General features: G+C 38.2%; 3 protein-coding genes across 5 annotated transcripts in view; 1 reads left to right on the top strand and 2 right to left on the bottom strand.

The window, feature by feature from the left end:
- LOC125228545 (glutamate receptor ionotropic, delta-2) overlaps positions 1-3,632 on the top strand; it is a 33,979-nt gene extending 30,347 nt beyond the window's left edge. For both annotated transcript variants that reach the window (XM_048133148.1, XM_048133147.1), the window contains one exon: positions 1,976-3,632. In XM_048133148.1, the coding sequence (XP_047989105.1) occupies positions 1,976-2,266 (291 nt within the window). In that variant the 3' untranslated portion in view covers positions 2,267-3,632. The remainder of the gene's footprint in view (positions 1-1,975) is intronic.
- Positions 3,633-7,942: 4,310 nt separating this feature from the next.
- LOC125228515 (zinc transporter 1) overlaps positions 7,943-17,802 on the bottom strand; it is a 56,198-nt gene continuing 46,338 nt past the window's right edge. Inside the window, exons 9-10 of one of the 2 annotated variants that reach the window (XM_048133108.1) lie at positions 14,352-14,497; positions 7,943-9,238 (exon numbers count right to left, since the gene is read on the bottom strand). In XM_048133108.1, the coding sequence (XP_047989065.1) occupies positions 9,190-9,238; positions 14,352-14,497 (195 nt within the window). In that variant the 3' untranslated portion in view covers positions 7,943-9,189. Of the gene's footprint in view, positions 9,239-14,351; positions 14,498-17,209; positions 17,638-17,802 lie in introns of those variants that run through there. The other variant, XM_048133109.1, reaches the window with a different exon arrangement.
- On the bottom strand, positions 9,585-13,383 carry LOC125228517 (WASH complex subunit 3-like). Its single transcript, XM_048133111.1, has 2 exons — positions 13,183-13,383; positions 9,585-10,157 (listed from the first exon to the last, which is right to left on the bottom strand). Exons 1-2 carry the CDS (start codon positions 13,247-13,249, stop codon positions 9,760-9,762), a joined length of 465 nt encoding a protein of 154 aa, XP_047989068.1. The 5' UTR covers positions 13,250-13,383; the 3' UTR covers positions 9,585-9,759.

The raw sequence follows: 17,802 nt of genomic DNA, 5'->3' as shown, positions 1-17,802 counted from the left end.
TTATAATTTGCAAACATTTTTTACAAGTACGTGTTTATATAAAAATCTAATATAAGCTACTATTTTTTTATAATTACTAATTACATTAAGACGTGTTAATGTATGCATAAAAATATTGTTTGATTTTTGAATACTTACTGAATGGTAGTTTATTATTTTGTTAAAGATATTTTAGGTTTTGTTCTTGTACAAGTCATGAGTTATTCATAATTTAAATGACTTAGTCTATTTCTTAGCGTAAAAAAATATTTTGTTGTATATTTTAGATAAGTAGTTTGTTTTTTTTAAAGATGATTATTTGGTTTTTGTAACGATTTTTTGTTGAAAAAGCACAGATAATTTAAATATGTGTCTAGAAATGATCATTACTCTAATAGTTAATTTATAGTATTTTATTCAACAGGCGTTTAAAGGAGGTCAAGAAATATGAGTGGCGTACTTTCCACGAGTATTTTGGAGTCAGTTAAACACCATTGCATACAATACTTTTACAACGACCATGCACTTAGTTTTTAATAGTTTTTTTAAATAATTCTCGCGAAATTCACACTGTTTCCTGTATTGCAAAGGTTTGCACTGTCAGCTCAGTAGGCCTAGCACATGATAGACTACCCGTCCTTATGTCATTAATACAGTTAGAAGAAGACGTGGCATCTATCTCGCGGCGACATACTCCCGCGGCCATCATGTGCTAGGCCTACAGCTGCCCAAAGCCTTCCCGCGCACGCACGCAGTATCGTTAATGCAATGCGTTGCCATGATTACAGAACCAAACAATGCGTTTTCAGTTTTTTCGATACGCACAATCCTGTAAATGACGAATAACAGTTCGGGAGTAGAAAAATCATTAAAAGGTTTGATTAATAAATAATGTATTTATTCCTACATGACGACCGGTCTGGCGCAGTCGGTAGTGACCCTGCCTGCTACGCCGCGGTCCCGGGTTCGAATCCCGGTAAGGGCATTTATTTGTGTGATGAGCACAGATATTTGTTCCTGAGTCATGGATGTTTTCTATGTGTATATAAGTATTTATATATTATATATATCGTTGCCTAAGTACCCACAACACAAGCCTTCTTGAGCTTACCGTGGGTCTCAGTCAATCTGTGTAAGAATGTCCTATAATATTTATTATTATTTTATTATTTATACCTAATAACATAAGTGACCATGACTGATATGTTACTTAACACTTATAAAGTTAAAAATATGCATAGGTAGAGTATTTTACAATAACAATTTATGTGCTTTAACATGTTTATTTAAGACTCATAGATATTTTTAAACAATTAGCAAAAGTGGGTTAAGTATCATAACACAGTCTTGAAAAAGTTTGACGTCGTCGAACAATTCGCAATAAAAGAAAAGGGCATTATTTCGTCAAATTGAAGTTTGTTTTGAAATTAAGCTACAATAATCACTACTACTGAACGTATTATAGCTGAAAAACACAACAATCTATATAAAAAACAATTTTTTTTAAGAGAAACACAAAAAAATGAGAAAAAATCTTTAGACGCCATTTTCTCAAAATGGTTGGCGTGTGGGTTGACACATTATTGCTTATCACCATCCAGTTAGCAACTTGTCACTGGAATATAACAATAACGTTTTTACTCTCTTGATACTTGGAAAACGGATAGCAAACAATTTATGTTGGTGTGGTGAAAAATTTTGTGTTTTACTCGGTGGTAAAATTTGCTTAACATTCGTGCCTTGAAACCCCCACAATGTTCAGATTCCACATTCTGAACCTCTCGATGTGCTCACTAATCAATATTGAAACTTTTCGCTTATTCGGGTGTCTATATTCGCACGTGCGTTTAAACAACTTTGCTACCTTGTAAAATAACTATTTGTAACTGATTTTGTAATACCCTACTAGGGTCCATGTTACCATTTTAATGTAAATTTTATGTGTACTTGGAAGCAAATAAATATCTCTATCTCTCTCTATCTCTATTATTTTCAGATGATAATCAGGTATTACGTCCGTATCAAAATCAAGAAGAATCGGGGTGAAAAGTGCAAAATGAAAACGTCAAAGTCGTCAAAACACAAGCGGTTCAGGGTCCAAGATGACAGTCACCCACCGCCTTACGACTCGCTGTTTGGTATCAACTCTCGGTATAAGATGGACGCGAAGTCTACATCCAAGATAATAAATGGGAGAGAGTACTGGGTGGTCGGGACGGTGAGTGGAGACACCAGGCTCATACCGGTTAGGACTCCGTCGGCGTTCTTGTATCAGCGGGATAAGTAAATGGAAAATTGCCATATGGAGAGTAGTTTATTTTTCTCGGGGCAAGAGCGGAAGTATATTGAGGATTTTGAACTAATCAATCAAGTCAATCTTATCAACTAACGAACTAAGAAGACTTCCATAAAAATTGCATAATACTACTGATGATTGATGATGAAATATAATTATGTAAGTACCTATGTGAAAAATATCTCTTGATCAATTTCTTGTTATGTTTAGGTATATTTAGAGGTAGAAAATAAAGATGTTTGATATATAGTTTTGGGAGATGATTTTTGTAGAAAGTATGTACTTACACGTGACACACGTCCACTGATAGATATAGTAATAAGGAGCAGAACTCTAGTATTAATAAAACATTCAAATAATTACATATTTTTATTAACTGTGAAAATTCCACATATTCCTCTAACATTCATATCATCATTAACATCAGCATTTAGCTAACAGTCAAACTCATCTAAATTTAATTATTTTATAATAAAAACCCTTAGAAACCTGTTTGGCACAAGTATGTTGTTGAATGTCTGAAATCCAACCCAGGGATTTAGAACAAAGTTTATATGTACCTACTTTTAACAGACGAATCCAATATTAAGAGCGCATGCGACACCTCAAAAATATGTAACAATGTAGGACTTAATAAATTGTATTATAAGTCCTTGGTTAAACGTACTTCAAAAATCAACACAGGTAATATCATGTATATTAAAAATCATTTGTTTTTGGTTTCTTAAGAGTAAAAAAATAGAGAATTTAACTGAGGAAAATGTTTGCCATGTGGAGTAATAAAACCCTAGAGGGGAGACTCTCGTTGTACTGTCTGTTAAGTACCAAATATACACTTTGGAAGTCTAACAAAATGTGCCAAACAGATTCAGTATCACTTTACGGCTCTGCCTGAATAACCTAAGTTTTGTACATAAATATAATAAATATATAACTTTTTGAGCAGCGACATCGACTCCGTGATGCTATTTTATACAAAGTTGACTATATCAGTTACAAACTTGATAACCTTTTAAACAAAAATTGCACCACGGTTACTGTAACACAAACGCCACACAACGATAATTTGCTTTCAATTAATTATATATAATTACGTTTCTAAAGAACAGTAACGCCTGGTTTAAGAGCTAGCCTCGGAAAGATACAATCTATAAAAAAGGGTTTTGAAAGATTCACGGTTACTTCATTAGACTTATATTGCATGATGCAAGTAACTGCGTCGAAATATCGGGACTTGACAAAAATCTAAAGGGTAATCACGCCCTATGGAACTTCCTATACAAAAAAAATTGCGAACGCTATATTCTGTAATCACGGTCTATATCCCGGTCAATATAAGTCTATTCTACAAAAGTATTTTCCCCTCACTAGCTCGGAAACACGTGTTTTGTCCTTTAATACCAGCGGGTAAAAACGCATTTTATCCACTAGTGGGTAAAGTAATTTGACCTTGAATAAAGTCAAATTAACTGCTTTAAAATTGATAAAAGTAGGTGAATCTAGTAATAAAGATGATTTACCACCTGTGGAACTACTGGAAGCAGTGATAAACGCATTTTTTGCGTTGTAGTTTCCTCGCTATAGTGAGGGGAAAAGTTTTGTGTTACACTCGGGTGCAAATGTATTTTACTTCTCGTGTGTTAAAAAACTCGCAAATTCAGGATTCTATTCTCGAACCACTCGCTTCGCTCGTGGTTCAACTATAGAATCCTTTCACTTGCTCGTTTTTCAATTCCACACTCGGCGTTAAAATACAACTTTGCCCCCTTGTATAACAAATAACTATTTTTTTCCAGTTAGTGTGCTATGACTAGATCCAGGCACCTGCCTTCTTTTTATTAGTGGAGATTTGATATCAAGGTCAGAAAATGATTTGGAGCTTGGCAATTTAAAGCTATGGGCTTTTCATATTAGCTCAATGATTATAGTAACGTATTCTACAATATTGTTGAAAGAGTGAGTTCAAATAGATTACAGGATTAAACCAGGTGCATGGATCAAATAAATGAAATTAAAATACCATTTCATTTATACAATAGTTATCAAGCATTAAGAGGTGTCTAGGGGTTTCTGAGGTTGTGTAATTTTTGATAACTGCAATACGTAAAGGCGCGATATTACATAGTGTACCTATGCTGTAAGGCATCGCTAACTTGTATCTCTAGTGTAAACGAAACGTAACGTATTCGAATGATTTATTTAGATAAGCTGTGTTTTCAAAACGTCCCACTTGCGCTGTTCAAAATCATATACAAATTTATACGAATACGTCACGTTTCCGAATGGACACTAGAAGTACTGTTACCATAAGTATAATAATAATAAGCAATGCGTAAGGCAACCATCAACAAACAAATGATCGGCTGATAAAGGGCCTTTATTTATTTAAGTGTTCAAGTGAATTTGGATAATTCACTTTTATTTAATTCAACTATGTCAATCCATACTAAGTATGTCAAGTTCTTTGGTAACAAAGTTTTATAAATTAAAATAACTCACACTTCTAGGATTGTAAAGGCCCCTTAAGTAGAAATATTACCTGATTGTTATCTTATATATCATTACAAATATTTAAGGTCAAATTTACGTAACATGAAAAAGCAACGATACCAAATATTGTTATTTAAAAAACGCAAAGTTTAATTTCAGAAAATAAAAATAGGTGTAAAAAAATATTGGTTTGGTATAGCTTTGCATTAGGTACGTACGTTTGTAACTGTTTAAACCCTACTCGTATTGGCCTATACAATATGCTAGTGAGCCACTGTTCATAAGCTTCGCATAAGATCATATTTGTCTAATATCTAATTTATTTGGATGCGCCTATTTAAATCATTAACTATATGTTCAACTGGATAAGCACGAGTTCGAGTATTTTTATTTTATTTTCAGTAATATACACTAGGTAAAATATGATGTTGTGTATTCAGCAAAGGCAATAAAGGCATCCTGAGAACTCGATTCTAGTCAGAAAGATATAGAATTCGTGTATGAAAACACGAAACGGAATATAAAAGTAATGACCAAGTATTCTTCTGTAAGCGTATCAAAAACTTATGTACAACAAAAACTAGAATGGCCCTCCTCTATAATCGAGTACAATTCTATCACAAAGTTTGTACACTAATGTACTCAATACATATTTGTATAAAAACCCAACTCCGACTCGTGTCATTTCCAGTCAAAGCCAATCATCTATTTAATAATATTCTTAATAAAGTGCATATGCAATTTCAAATGAAAAAAAAAAGTGCAGTGATTCACAATTGACTAAATAATAGTGCTTTTTCTGTATAAAATAATGATTGCATCTTGTTTGGGTACCAAAGAAGTCTGTCGCCTGTCTGTCTGTCAATGGTACCCTTAAACTAAAGCCTTGCCACAGCCGCTTGGCCTACCTTAATCTATGAAACATGATCACATTTTTTAAGTATAAGAAACAGTTCTCATATTTTGGATCGTTCTTTATTTCATAAAATATAATTAATAAATAATAATAAATTCATATACTTAACTGTTTCTAAAAATGCGCACTTGTTTAGGTACAGTTTAAACAAAGTCTTTATCTTAAATTATGTCTATATAGTAATCTATTGTAAAATAGCTTTTATATTTAATAACTAAGAAGAGCTGAAATAGATTATAAACCAGAAACCAGTATTTTATGGGATAAAGAGTAAGAAAGTGTATATTAGATTATTTACTAAATAGTCAATTATTTTGTCGATTTTTATTAAAACTTTTTCCCGAGTCTTAGTGTCCTTACATAATCGTTTACGCACTTTTGTACCAGTGTATGTGTTGACAGTATTGTTTATATATCAGATAGATGGTACTTCAGCACAAATCCGACTAACTATGCTTCGGTCCATCCTGCGCGAGTATTATTTTATACGCCACAATTTCATTTAATCATTATCGTCCTTGCGTTATCCCAGCATTTTGCCACGGATCATGGGAGCCTGGGACCCGTTGTGACAACTAATCCCAAGATTTGGCGTAGGCACTAGTTTTTACGAAAGCGACTACCATCTGACCTTCCAACCCAAAGGGTAACTAGGCCTTTTTGGAATTAATTCACCGAAAAGCGACTGGCAAATATCAAATGACATTTCTTACATAAGTTCCGAAAAACTCATTGGTACGAGCCGGGGTTCGAGCCCGCGTCCTTCGGATTGAAAGTCGCACGCTCTTACCGCTACGCCACCAGCGCTTCGCACAATTTCATTTAATATGACACATAAAATAATCTTTCCGCATTCCATGCTATCAAAATTAAGGCATAGTAAGTTTTTAAGACCTATTTTTTCTCTAAAAAATTAATTGTATATCGACAATAGGAAATAAGTATATAGAACAATCAAACACTACAGAAATACTTGTTTATAACATTATATATAAGTTTTGGTGTATTATTAGTTGTACAACGTTAGCATATATGGCAACACTAGGTTACCTACAATCAGAGTCTATAACTTTTGGTCAAAATCTATAGGACTAAGAATATCTGTAATAATCATTAATATTGTAGATACAGCTATTTCGTTCTAAACACACGAGGAGTGCTATTATGCATGTACTGATATATACGTCTGGGCCATTTTTTTCAAAGTTGTCCACCCCACTTTTTTTGTAACATGGGTATTTTTTTACGCGATTAATACTCAGAGTCGCGAGCTCTTTCGATCCTGATATGAGAAAAAAATGTCCCAGGATTTCCATACATTTTTTCGAACCTTCCATTCCTTCCTTCCATACCGCCATACATTTCGTATGAAAAAATGGTAACGGAATGGAAAAAAAAACCTTGGGACACTTTTTTTCTCCTATTAGAATTGAAAGAGCTCGCGATTCTGAGTGGAAACAATAGAAAAAAAAAGTGGGGTGGACAACTTTTGAAAAAAAAAATGGCCCGTTTATGAATACATAAAAAAATGATTACCCACAGTTCCCATGTGAGTGTGTAACTTTTTACGTATTTTTCTTTGAGAATACATAGCATTTAAACTTATAAGCTAGGAATAGCGTTTTCAACCCCTGTTTACGTAACAACACTAAATTAAAATATGCAACGCTACATAAAGAGTTCCAAGTAATAATTTTATTGAAACTCGTATAAAAATAAGCTATAAAACGTATAAATAAAACGATTTAGGTAAATTCAGCAATACGTCACAAAATAAAATAAACTGTACCAAGGGTACATACAAGTATAGACTGATTAATATTGTATATGCAAAGTTACAAAAAAAGGTAGGAGAAAAATAGTTGAAAACCGTGGAGAAGGATCACAGAACGGTATTTTATATTATATTTCGCCTCACGACATTAGACACAAAACGCCAATTACGTAAGGAGAGACCTAAGCCCTCCTACTTGTATACATACAACACGGCTGGTCAACTGTACTGCCGTGAATGTGATCGAATTTTTAAGAGCAAGTTTGGCCTGGCTAGCCACATAAGAGCTCACAAGAGGGAAAACTCTTGACTGCTAAGGTCGTCTTCATCGAAATCCTTAGTGTCATCCTTTTCAAATCAATATGTGTGAGAAAACGGGACGACACTACGATGTTGCCACTTTTTAATTTCTACTCTTTTTGGTCAGACTGTATTCAATTATATTTAATATTACGGCCCAGCCACGACATTGGTCTAAGCGCGACAGCGGTGAGCGGCAGGCATACGTGCGAATGAATAGTCCCATCGCTGTGTCTCACTCCGTATGGCTGCCGCTCACCGCTGTCGCGCTTAGACCAATGTCGTGGCTGAGCCGTTAAACCTAACTTTAGCATAGTACTCTTCTCCAACGGTAATTAACGGTTGCTTTAGGATAGACTTGCAGACCAGCTGATTTGTTACTGACTACTGAAAACTCCCCTTGCAAAAGAATATTAGTTACTAGCCTTTAAAATGTAAGTATACGTAGTAAGAATAGCCAGATAGAGATTATCTAAATAGATGCTTATAAGCGAAAGTAAATCAGTAGATATCCACAGATAAGCTTGCACGATTCAAGATATCAAGACTACTTCAGTTCTTCTTAAGTTCCCCACACAGGTCTATCAACATTGCACGTACTGTCACAACCGAACAGTGAGTTTTCACATTTTCCGATCCGATATCGGATGTAGGACGGATATCTTATATTAAGACGCCATCTTTGACATTTGTCTTTGAAACCCTACCTACATCCGATATTGGATCGGATAATGTGAAAGCGCTCTTACAGTCAATGTAGTAAATATATTAACGAACTTATATACTGACTGCTAAGATGCCCTGCACCATATCTATGACTGTTTTCCATCAAAAAGGATCCTTCCTTATACTCCATATGTTCATTGTGCAATAAGGGCGATAAATTCATCTTTATTGTAGATGAAGTATAAGAACCCTTTAGGCATGGATAACACATATTATGTCCAAAGTTCTATTCAAATAGAAATGTATTAGATAGGATGAGATGAGGAGATGACATCATTCACATTACATTCACTTGTGAAGGATATTGGTTCTGAAAGACTGATATGACGCTGTCCAGTTAACTAGTGACATTGCTACATGGTCGTTATTGCATAACAACGCTCAATCTTAAGAGACTTAAAGATGGCAACTGATAACAGTTGCCGCACGATTTCGGCCAGTCACTTAAGAGACAACAAAAACAGCGCCGTATAACCGACCTGCCGATATCGAATCGTGGAACTAGTACTTCAATCGGGCCACCTTCATCTTTACTGCGGTGGTCTTCCCTACTTTGTACTAGAATGTTTCGTTATCCCACAGTAAGTTTTAGATATTCACATGTAGTCTATTCCATCTTTCACGAACTGTAAACGGTTCAGTTTAATGGTTGTTACCGCGGCACTTAGTTCTGTGAGTTTAGGATATCGCGGCGATGCGAAGCGGCTGTCAGACAGCCAGGCGGCCATCTTGCACCGCCGGCGTCGGCAGCAGGGAACTGAAAAACACAATAAAGTATATTAATACAGTTCTAATAGCAGGAATGTTTCTTCCCATTACCCATATGTATAAGAAACCTTCTCTCATTGAAAACTATGCAGACATTTTTGGTCTAATAATATTTTCAACATGGCTTTGGAAAATGTAACTGAACGCAACATTACATTGTGTGTGCCACCAGTCAGCGTACGAAAATAAAGAGTTATTTACCTTTAATATTGGACTAACGATAAACATCGCAAAGAAAATAGCATTCACTCACGTATTTAATTAAAATAATGTTAGTACCACACTGATGGATACGAGGATTACGGGAGCGAGACAAGTGAAACGACTGCTTGCTGTTAGCGTACTGACGTGTATTCGTAAGTTAGCGCGGCGAGTGTGTGCGCAGCACACATACATATATAACATTCCTCCCCTTAGCTTACATACACGTCTAACTTATACTTAACTCTAAATATACATAAGACGAAAGAATAGCAAACAATTACGTTTGCAACTAAGTATTACTTATCGCTAGAAGAATGCCTTGTAATTAATTTTAGGTCGATTGCGCTTTAACCGAGGAGTGGTAGACACGGGATTGTTCTCCGTAGGTATGTCAGGGTATCGAGTCTCGGATTCAGTGTCCGGACCAGGTAAGGCTTCCTGGAACTCGTCATCTTCTTCAGACTGGCCTGCGGGCGAGGCCCCGCTGGGCGTAGCAGTAGGCTCGGGAGAGTCTGACGGCACAGGGCGTGAGTCTGGAGACTCTGGAGCCGTTGTCCGGTCTCCTTCCTCCCCCATGGCAGGCTGCAGCTCCTCGCTCGGCGCCAGCCGCGCTGGCGGCGGGCCGGCCGATGATGTCTCCTCGGTACGGATATCTACGTCATCGTCCCAGTCATTAGAGCTAGCGCAATAATCTTGACCTTTATCTAAAACAATTTGGTTTTTGTGTTTTTTAAATGTTTTTAAAGTAACGTTGTCCTTAACTATATACACAACTTTGCCGACTTTTTTGACAATTGTGCCTCGGCACCACTTAAATTTACCATTTGACTCGAAGGCCTTAAATAATACTAAATTCCCTTCCAAGAAACATTGTGCCTTACGGTACATTGTAGGTTTATTCTGCAAACACTGATTTTTACGTACTATGTCAGCGAGCGCCGGGGATGAGGGTGACGGTGTGCTAGGGTTAATTAAATCTAATCTAGTTTTCAACTTCCGTCCATACACTAACTGAGCAGGCGAGACCCCCGTTGTGGTGTGTACAGAATTCCGGTAATCAAATAAATACTTCAACAATCTTTTCCACGAATCCTGTACCCCATTGCCACTCAATAAACTGGTTTTAATGCCCTTCTTGGATATCTTAATATACGATTCCGCCTGACCGTTGCTGGGGGCGCTATACGCCGGCGAAGTGACATGTGAAATACCGTTTAACTTACAAAAAGCCTCAAACTCGCGCGACGTGAACGACGTACCATTGTCGGTTACTAATGTATGCGGAATTCCAAACCGCGACATGAATTCGCAAATTTTGACAATAGTCGCTGAAGATGTAATATTGGTTTTCATATTATATACTTCAACCCATTTTGTATATGCATCTACTATAACCAAATATGAGCTTCCGTTAATTGGTCCTAAAAAATCACAATGTACCCTGTAGAACGCGCATGGCGGGTATTCCCATTGCGCGAGCGGCGCCCGCGCGGGGGAGGGGCGTTGTTGTATACATATGGTGCAAGCACTTATCAATTTTTCTAATGCCGCGTCTACTCCCGGGAACCAGAACCTAGATCGAACTTCAGCTTTTGTTTTTACAATACCTAAATGGGATCGGTGCACTTCCGCTAAAATTATATTTTGCAATTTTGCTGGAATGACCACTTTGTGACCTCTCAGAACGCAACCGTTTTCATAAGACAGCTGTAACCGACATAAATGATAAGGTCTCAGGGTCTCATCAGAAACCTTTTTGGCCATCCGTTTAAAATATAATGGACCACTTTTTGCAGAATAGTGTCACTCTCCGTATTTTGGCGCAATTCGGATAACGTCACCGGTAAATTACCATCTACCACAAAATTAATGTACGAGGCTCGATCGGGAACATCAGTTATATCGTTTGAATGGCGCGCGGCCTCCCCCGCGCCCCCGCTTGGCCGGGAATACAGGCTCGAGATAAGAAGTCTGCATTGTTGTCCGCGCTCCGAACGTACTCGATTTTATAATTGTAACCGCTTAAAAACATTGCGTAACGTTGAAGCCTATTTGCTGAGACTTCCGGTATGCCACGGTACGACCCAAAGATTGACAATAGAGGCTTGTGGTCCGTACGGAGGGTGAACGGTACCGCCCTGCCGTATAAATACTGGTGGTACTTTCGTACCCCAAATATAATACTAGTTGCTTCTTTTTGAAGCTGAGAGTAACGCTTCTCGGCAGCATTTAGAGTACGCGATGCAAATGAAATGGGCCGCTCGGTACCGTCGGGTTCAATTTGGGATAAAATGGCCCCTAAGCCACCAGGTCCCGCATCAACGGTAAGAATTATATCAGCTGCTGGGTTAAAATGCGTTAAAACTTGTTCAGAAGCTAAACATTGTTTTATAGCCACGAATGCCTTATCATGTTCCCGTGTCCAGGTCCATTTAACCCCTTTTTTTAACAAGTCGTACAGCGGACTAAGAATGGCCGATGCATTCGGCACGAAACTTCTATAATAATTTACTAATCCTAAAAAAGATTGTAATTCTTTAGCATTTTGAGGTTTTGGCGCGTCGACCATGGCTTTGACTTTTAGTGGAGATTTATGTAACCCATGCTTATCGATGACGTAACCTAAGTAATTTACCTCATCTTTAAAAAATTCGCACTTCTCTTTTTGCAAAGTAAGGCCGGCGTCTTGTAACCTCCTAAGTACCTCATTAAGCCGGGTGAGGTGCTGGTCGGTGTCCTCGCCCGTGACGAGCACGTCGTCGAGGAGACACAGCGTGCCCGGAACCCCCGCCAGCACCCCCTCCATGGCGCGCTGGAACACGGCAGGTGCCGAGGACAAGCCAAAGACCATACGGGTGTAGGTAAATAGCCCCCGGTGAGTATTAACACAAGTTAATTCTTGTGACTTCTCATCTAATTCAAACTGGTTATAAGCATTAGATAAATCTAGTTTCGTAAACTGTTTCCCGCCATACAATTTTGCAAAAAGTTCAGTTACCGTAGGCAAGGGGTACTGATCGATCACCAGCTGTTTATTTACGCCCGTTGAATAGTCAGCGCAAATCCTTATCGCCCCGTTACGTTTCAATACAGGCACAATGGGAGATGCGTACTGCGAGTGGTCGACCGGTTTTAAAACTCCTAAAGATAATAATCGATCTATTTCCTTATCGACTTTGTCTCGTAGTGCGAATGCGATCGGCCTCGCGCGGATAAAAACTGGTTTGGCGTTTTCTTTTAACTGTAAACTGACTTTATATTTATTAAATCGTCCTAACTTATCGGAAAATAATGATGCGTAACGTTCTTCTAATTGGCTTATGGTACTGCTACCGCGGTTATTTCCCTGACCCTGCGCACAATAATATACAGGCGAACCCCGTGGTACAAGTTCTAAATTGAAACGCGAAATAAAATTGCGGCCTAGAATATCGGCGCCTGCCTTATGCACAACATAAACTTTAAGCAAGCGAGTTTGGTTAGCATAAGTGACGGGTAGGCGTAATGCCCCCAAACATGGAATGTCATCACCCGTAAATGTAATTAACTTAGTCTTTGTAGCTAACAATGGTACGTCGCTAAAATGCTTTTTGTACGTATTTACATGCAACGCAGATACGGCTGCCCCAGTATCAATTTCGAGATCAATTGGACGATTTAACATCAAAACTGTCTCAACCATTGGCTCCCCTTTGTTTGAACGGATGTTAAAAATTTTATAACACTCACCATCATCATCATCGTCATCGCCCTCATCCACGGCGTTCACTGCCATGAAATGTACACTTTTACACATCCTTTTAAGATGGCCTGTAGCTTTACACTTTTTACACCTGGATTTCGCGAAACGACACTGCAATGTTTTGTGATTATAATACCCGCACACTTGACACTGTTCTTTTTTACCGTCACCTCCGCCACTGCTCCCGGCCGTGCTTCGTTCAACCTTAAACAGCTGATCCTGGGCTATTTGTACCGGTTGTGAGGCCGTAGCACCCGCGCGCGCACAGTGTATACTTTCAGCTAACTCGACGGCTTTGGTTAGCGTGAGCACAGAAAGGTCCCGCGCGAAGAGCTTCTCCTCTCCGGACCTGCTAACATTCCCATGACGAATTTGTCACGAAGAGCTTCTTCCACATTGAGAAAACCACAGTGTGCCGCGAGCCCGCGTAACCGAGCTGCCCACTGTGGAAACGTCTCCCCTGACTGCTGTATAGCGGCGTAAAATTTGTACCGCTCGCCGAACCCGCAGCGCTTCGGAGTGAAGTGGTCGTCCAGCAGCTTGACGATATCTTCGTACGGCACAGTCTGCAGCACCTTCGGTAGCGCGAGGTCCGCTGCAAGCTTGTACGTGCCGTCACTGAGTGCGCTAAGAAGGATCGCTCGTCTCTTTTTTCCCCCCGCATCTTTGGTGTCATCAATATCGTTCGCGATGAACCACTGCTCAATACGTCCTTTGTATGACTCCCAAGTCTGGGTAGTGTGGTCGAACGAAGATAATAAGCCGAAAGTAGCACTAGACATTTTCCGTTATTTTTTTTTTTTTTACTAAGTGGGTAGTCGTCGCCAGTGATGGATACGAGGATTACGGGAGCGAGACAAGTGAAACGACTGCTTGCTGTTAGCGTACTGACGTGTATTCGTAAGTTAGCGCGGCGAGTGTGTGCGCAGCACACATATATATAAAACATATCATATAAAACTAAACATTATATTTACATATAGCACAAGAATTACGATATATTTAAAGCAATGTCGTCGCTATAAGATGAACAATTTAAAACAGAATATACATGATAAGATAAACCCTCAACTGCAGTAGTCCGACATATAAGATATACATTTCGCAGGAGTCTCCTATCAGACAAATCTTCGTACGTGTGTAAAAGTGTACTCACCCGCACTCCAAAGCGTCCAAATGCCTTGCCGAGTTCGCGCCAGGCGCACTCGCCGCTAGCGTCGAGTTCATGGATTCCGTCCTCGAACCCATGTTCCTCTGTCTACAGAGGTACGGCGTCACAGCAGGCGATGGCGTCTTTCGCTCCTGCAATACGAAAAAGAGTAAAGATATCTGCCTGCCTTTCTATTGCTCTTGAGAGATGTCACATGGTATTAACTAATAACCAAGACCCGGAAAAACGGGCGTCATTTATAATAGAATCATATCATAACCCATTTATGGGTGGAATCGGAGTTCGTACACAGTCTAGTGCCATTTATGTACGAGTACCTATATAGAATATTTAAACGTTGTCATTATAGGCAAATAATATAAATAAAATATAAATATAAATATTGGGGGACACCTTACACAGATCAACCTAGCCCCAAACTAAGCAAAGCTTGTACTATGGGTGCTAGGCGACGATATACATACTTATATAGATAAATACATACTTATATACATAGAAAACATCCATGACTCAGGAACAAATATCAGTGTTCATCACACAAATAAATGCCCTCACCGGGATTCGAACCCGGGACCGCGGCTTAGCAGGCAGGGTCACTACCAACTACGCCAGACCGGTCGTTAAAAAATAAGAATCTATAATCGGGTAATTTTTTCAAAATCACGGGCGTTTTTCCGAGCCTTGCTAATAACAGTATACGTTCAATAATAATATGATGAATAATAATGATTTGATGACGTAAAATTACAGGTTGGTCGTACTTGTTATTTAATGACACTTCGTAAATAGTTTCTAACTAGAATTACAATCTATTGTCTATATTATACTTTATTGTCTATATTTTACTTTATTAGACTTACGAATGGTTCATGAATACTTTTTAATGACGCAAACGTCATTAAAAAGTATTCATGAACCATGTCAAAACATGACTTTAAGTATGTACTTACAAGGCATTGTGTTTATAAAATAAAAATACAACTCCTTTATAGCCTGGAATTTTCCTTTTGACTCCACATTTAGGAATCTTCGCTTGTAAAATGGTACAAATTTGTGGTATTTGATTCTAGTGTAAACTTTATTCGACAGGAAAACGTTGCACCTTCTTTTGTATGGGATAAAGAACAGAGTGCGTCAAGCGAGACGTTTTGTTAACATATGTTATCCTTTTCGTTTTCTATCGACCCCTTATTTGCCAAGAGTGGCACTGAAACTTGAGTAGTTTCATGTGCTCTGTCTACCCCTTCATGGGATACAGGCGTGATTGTATGTATGTATGTATGTATGTATGTATGTTATCCTTAACAAAGGACCATGAACAACTTTGTATAGAGTCCGGACTTAAAACCAACAAGGACGATAGTTAGGTCATTAAATAGATAGGCATTTATATGTACCTATGTACTTCATTTCTTTGTATGGGCACTAAGCGAAATTCCATTGCAAAATGTTGTCACCCTTATTACTTAGAGGCAATAAAGTCCCGGACCTTTGTTCAGTCAAACCGTTTGCAGCACGCGCCCGCCGGTGTGCAAACATCTAACCTGCAGCAATTGCAATATCGCTGAGGCAATAAGAGTGCAACAGACCCTTCAGCGCAACTTGACTTGTCGCGCGCGAGTCCATACATCAACCGCGACCATATTATAATGAAATATAGTACGAGACAGTACGAGTAGAGTTGCCCGTGTGGTGACGGGTTAAGAATTTCACCACTCCCTTTCTTCTCGTGGGTGTCGTAGAAGGCGACTGTGGGATATGGGTTAAATTGTGGCGTAGGCGAGAGGCTGGCAACCTGTCACTGCAATGTCACAGTTTCGTTTTCTTTCAATCCCTTATTTGCCAAGAGTGGCTCTGAAACTTGAGTAGTTTCATGTGCTCTGCCTACCCCTTCATGGGATACAGGCGTGATTGTATGTATGTATGTATAGTACGAGTAAATAAGAAGACCTATAAAATGAGTCAAGTTGCCTACTGTCTACTGTGTTGGCCTCTGGCGATTTTGACGCATAGTCCTTCATTAAAAAAAAGATCAATGTTTTCGAATGGAAAAGTCTAGTTATTCATGTTTCTTGAACAAGGTTTTGAAAAAACAATTTTCAAATTACAGTGACCGTCAAAAGGCAATCTGCATCGTATATGATCAATTTCTCAAAGGGCAGGGCATTTACGTCGGTCCCTCATAAAACCTGCACAAAATATCGATCACTAAAGTCTATAGACATGAAATTACCTCGTAACAGCCGTATTAGAGAAATTGGTCGCGTGTAACGTCCGATCACTGTTTAGATTGTAATCATCGATATCGTTAAACAACGAATCATCTATTTTGTCATTATTTGATGGAAATGTCAACTATACATCTTTTCTTATTAAATCTACTAAACTAAATTCTCGTAAGCTGTGTAAGTACTCGAACACGTAGTATTTTTTTTACAGTAGCCGCATACTTTGCGGCTGACATAGCGAGTCGAATCAAACAGTGTGGACTAATATGAGATGGCGCAATCATACCTACTGAAGAATTCTTTTAACCTTTTCTATGATACCATTGTCAGACTATCAGGGCTTTTGCTATCCGGTCGGCGACACATTTGGCATGTTAAATTTATTAATTGTATGACGACTACTCTCTGCGTACAAAGGACAGCTAAGGCTATGTCTTTTCTATGTAGGAAAATCACCATGCGGACGATACCTAAATAAAGTGTCGGCTAAATTGTAGGAGAAACTTAAACGCATATTAAAAATATTGGAACAATCTGCATTACTACTAGCGATCTTCTAGGCTAAGTAAATGAAAATCAGTTTGAACAACATGTTATTTTACTCATTCTTAAGTTACGATACAATAATATTCAATATAGAAATATAAACCTAATTTTGGCACAGACATCACAAAAAATAGTATGTACTATGTATAATATCACATTTTTAACTATCACAAAATGTCCACTGGCTAACGAATCTTGAACCCATTCGAGGTAAGTAGGCAGCAAAATATTGCTGAAACTTTATTCTTATATCTTAATACCAGGTTTAGCACAACTTTCGTAGTCGTGTGCGAGTCCATACATACATCAAACGCGACTTCAAGTATGGACTCGCGGGCGAGAGTGCCAGTTGTGCTAGACCGTCTGGTCAATAGTAGACATAGGGTTAAATTTTCGTTATCCAAGCTAATTCGTTACATAATTTTGACCCCATTAGGGTTTGTATCGCTCGGATTTGGTGACTTGATCATCTCGTCCCATTTCAATGATCGTATTTCCTTAAAAAAATGGAATTGATGTTTTATTTTATATTCAAAATCAAATGCATATTTTATTTTATATGACGTTTAGAATCAGGCTAAGAGAAGTTGGCAATGATGCCAATGATTAACGGTTAAGTAAACATCATCAATTTATCGAAGTTTGACGATTAAAATAATTTA

The sequence above is a fragment of the Leguminivora glycinivorella genome, chromosome 8 (genome assembly GCF_023078275.1).
Source record: "Leguminivora glycinivorella isolate SPB_JAAS2020 chromosome 8, LegGlyc_1.1, whole genome shotgun sequence".
Taxonomy (NCBI): domain Eukaryota; kingdom Metazoa; phylum Arthropoda; class Insecta; order Lepidoptera; family Tortricidae; genus Leguminivora; species Leguminivora glycinivorella.
This window is presented reverse-complemented; position numbering and strand designations above follow the sequence as displayed.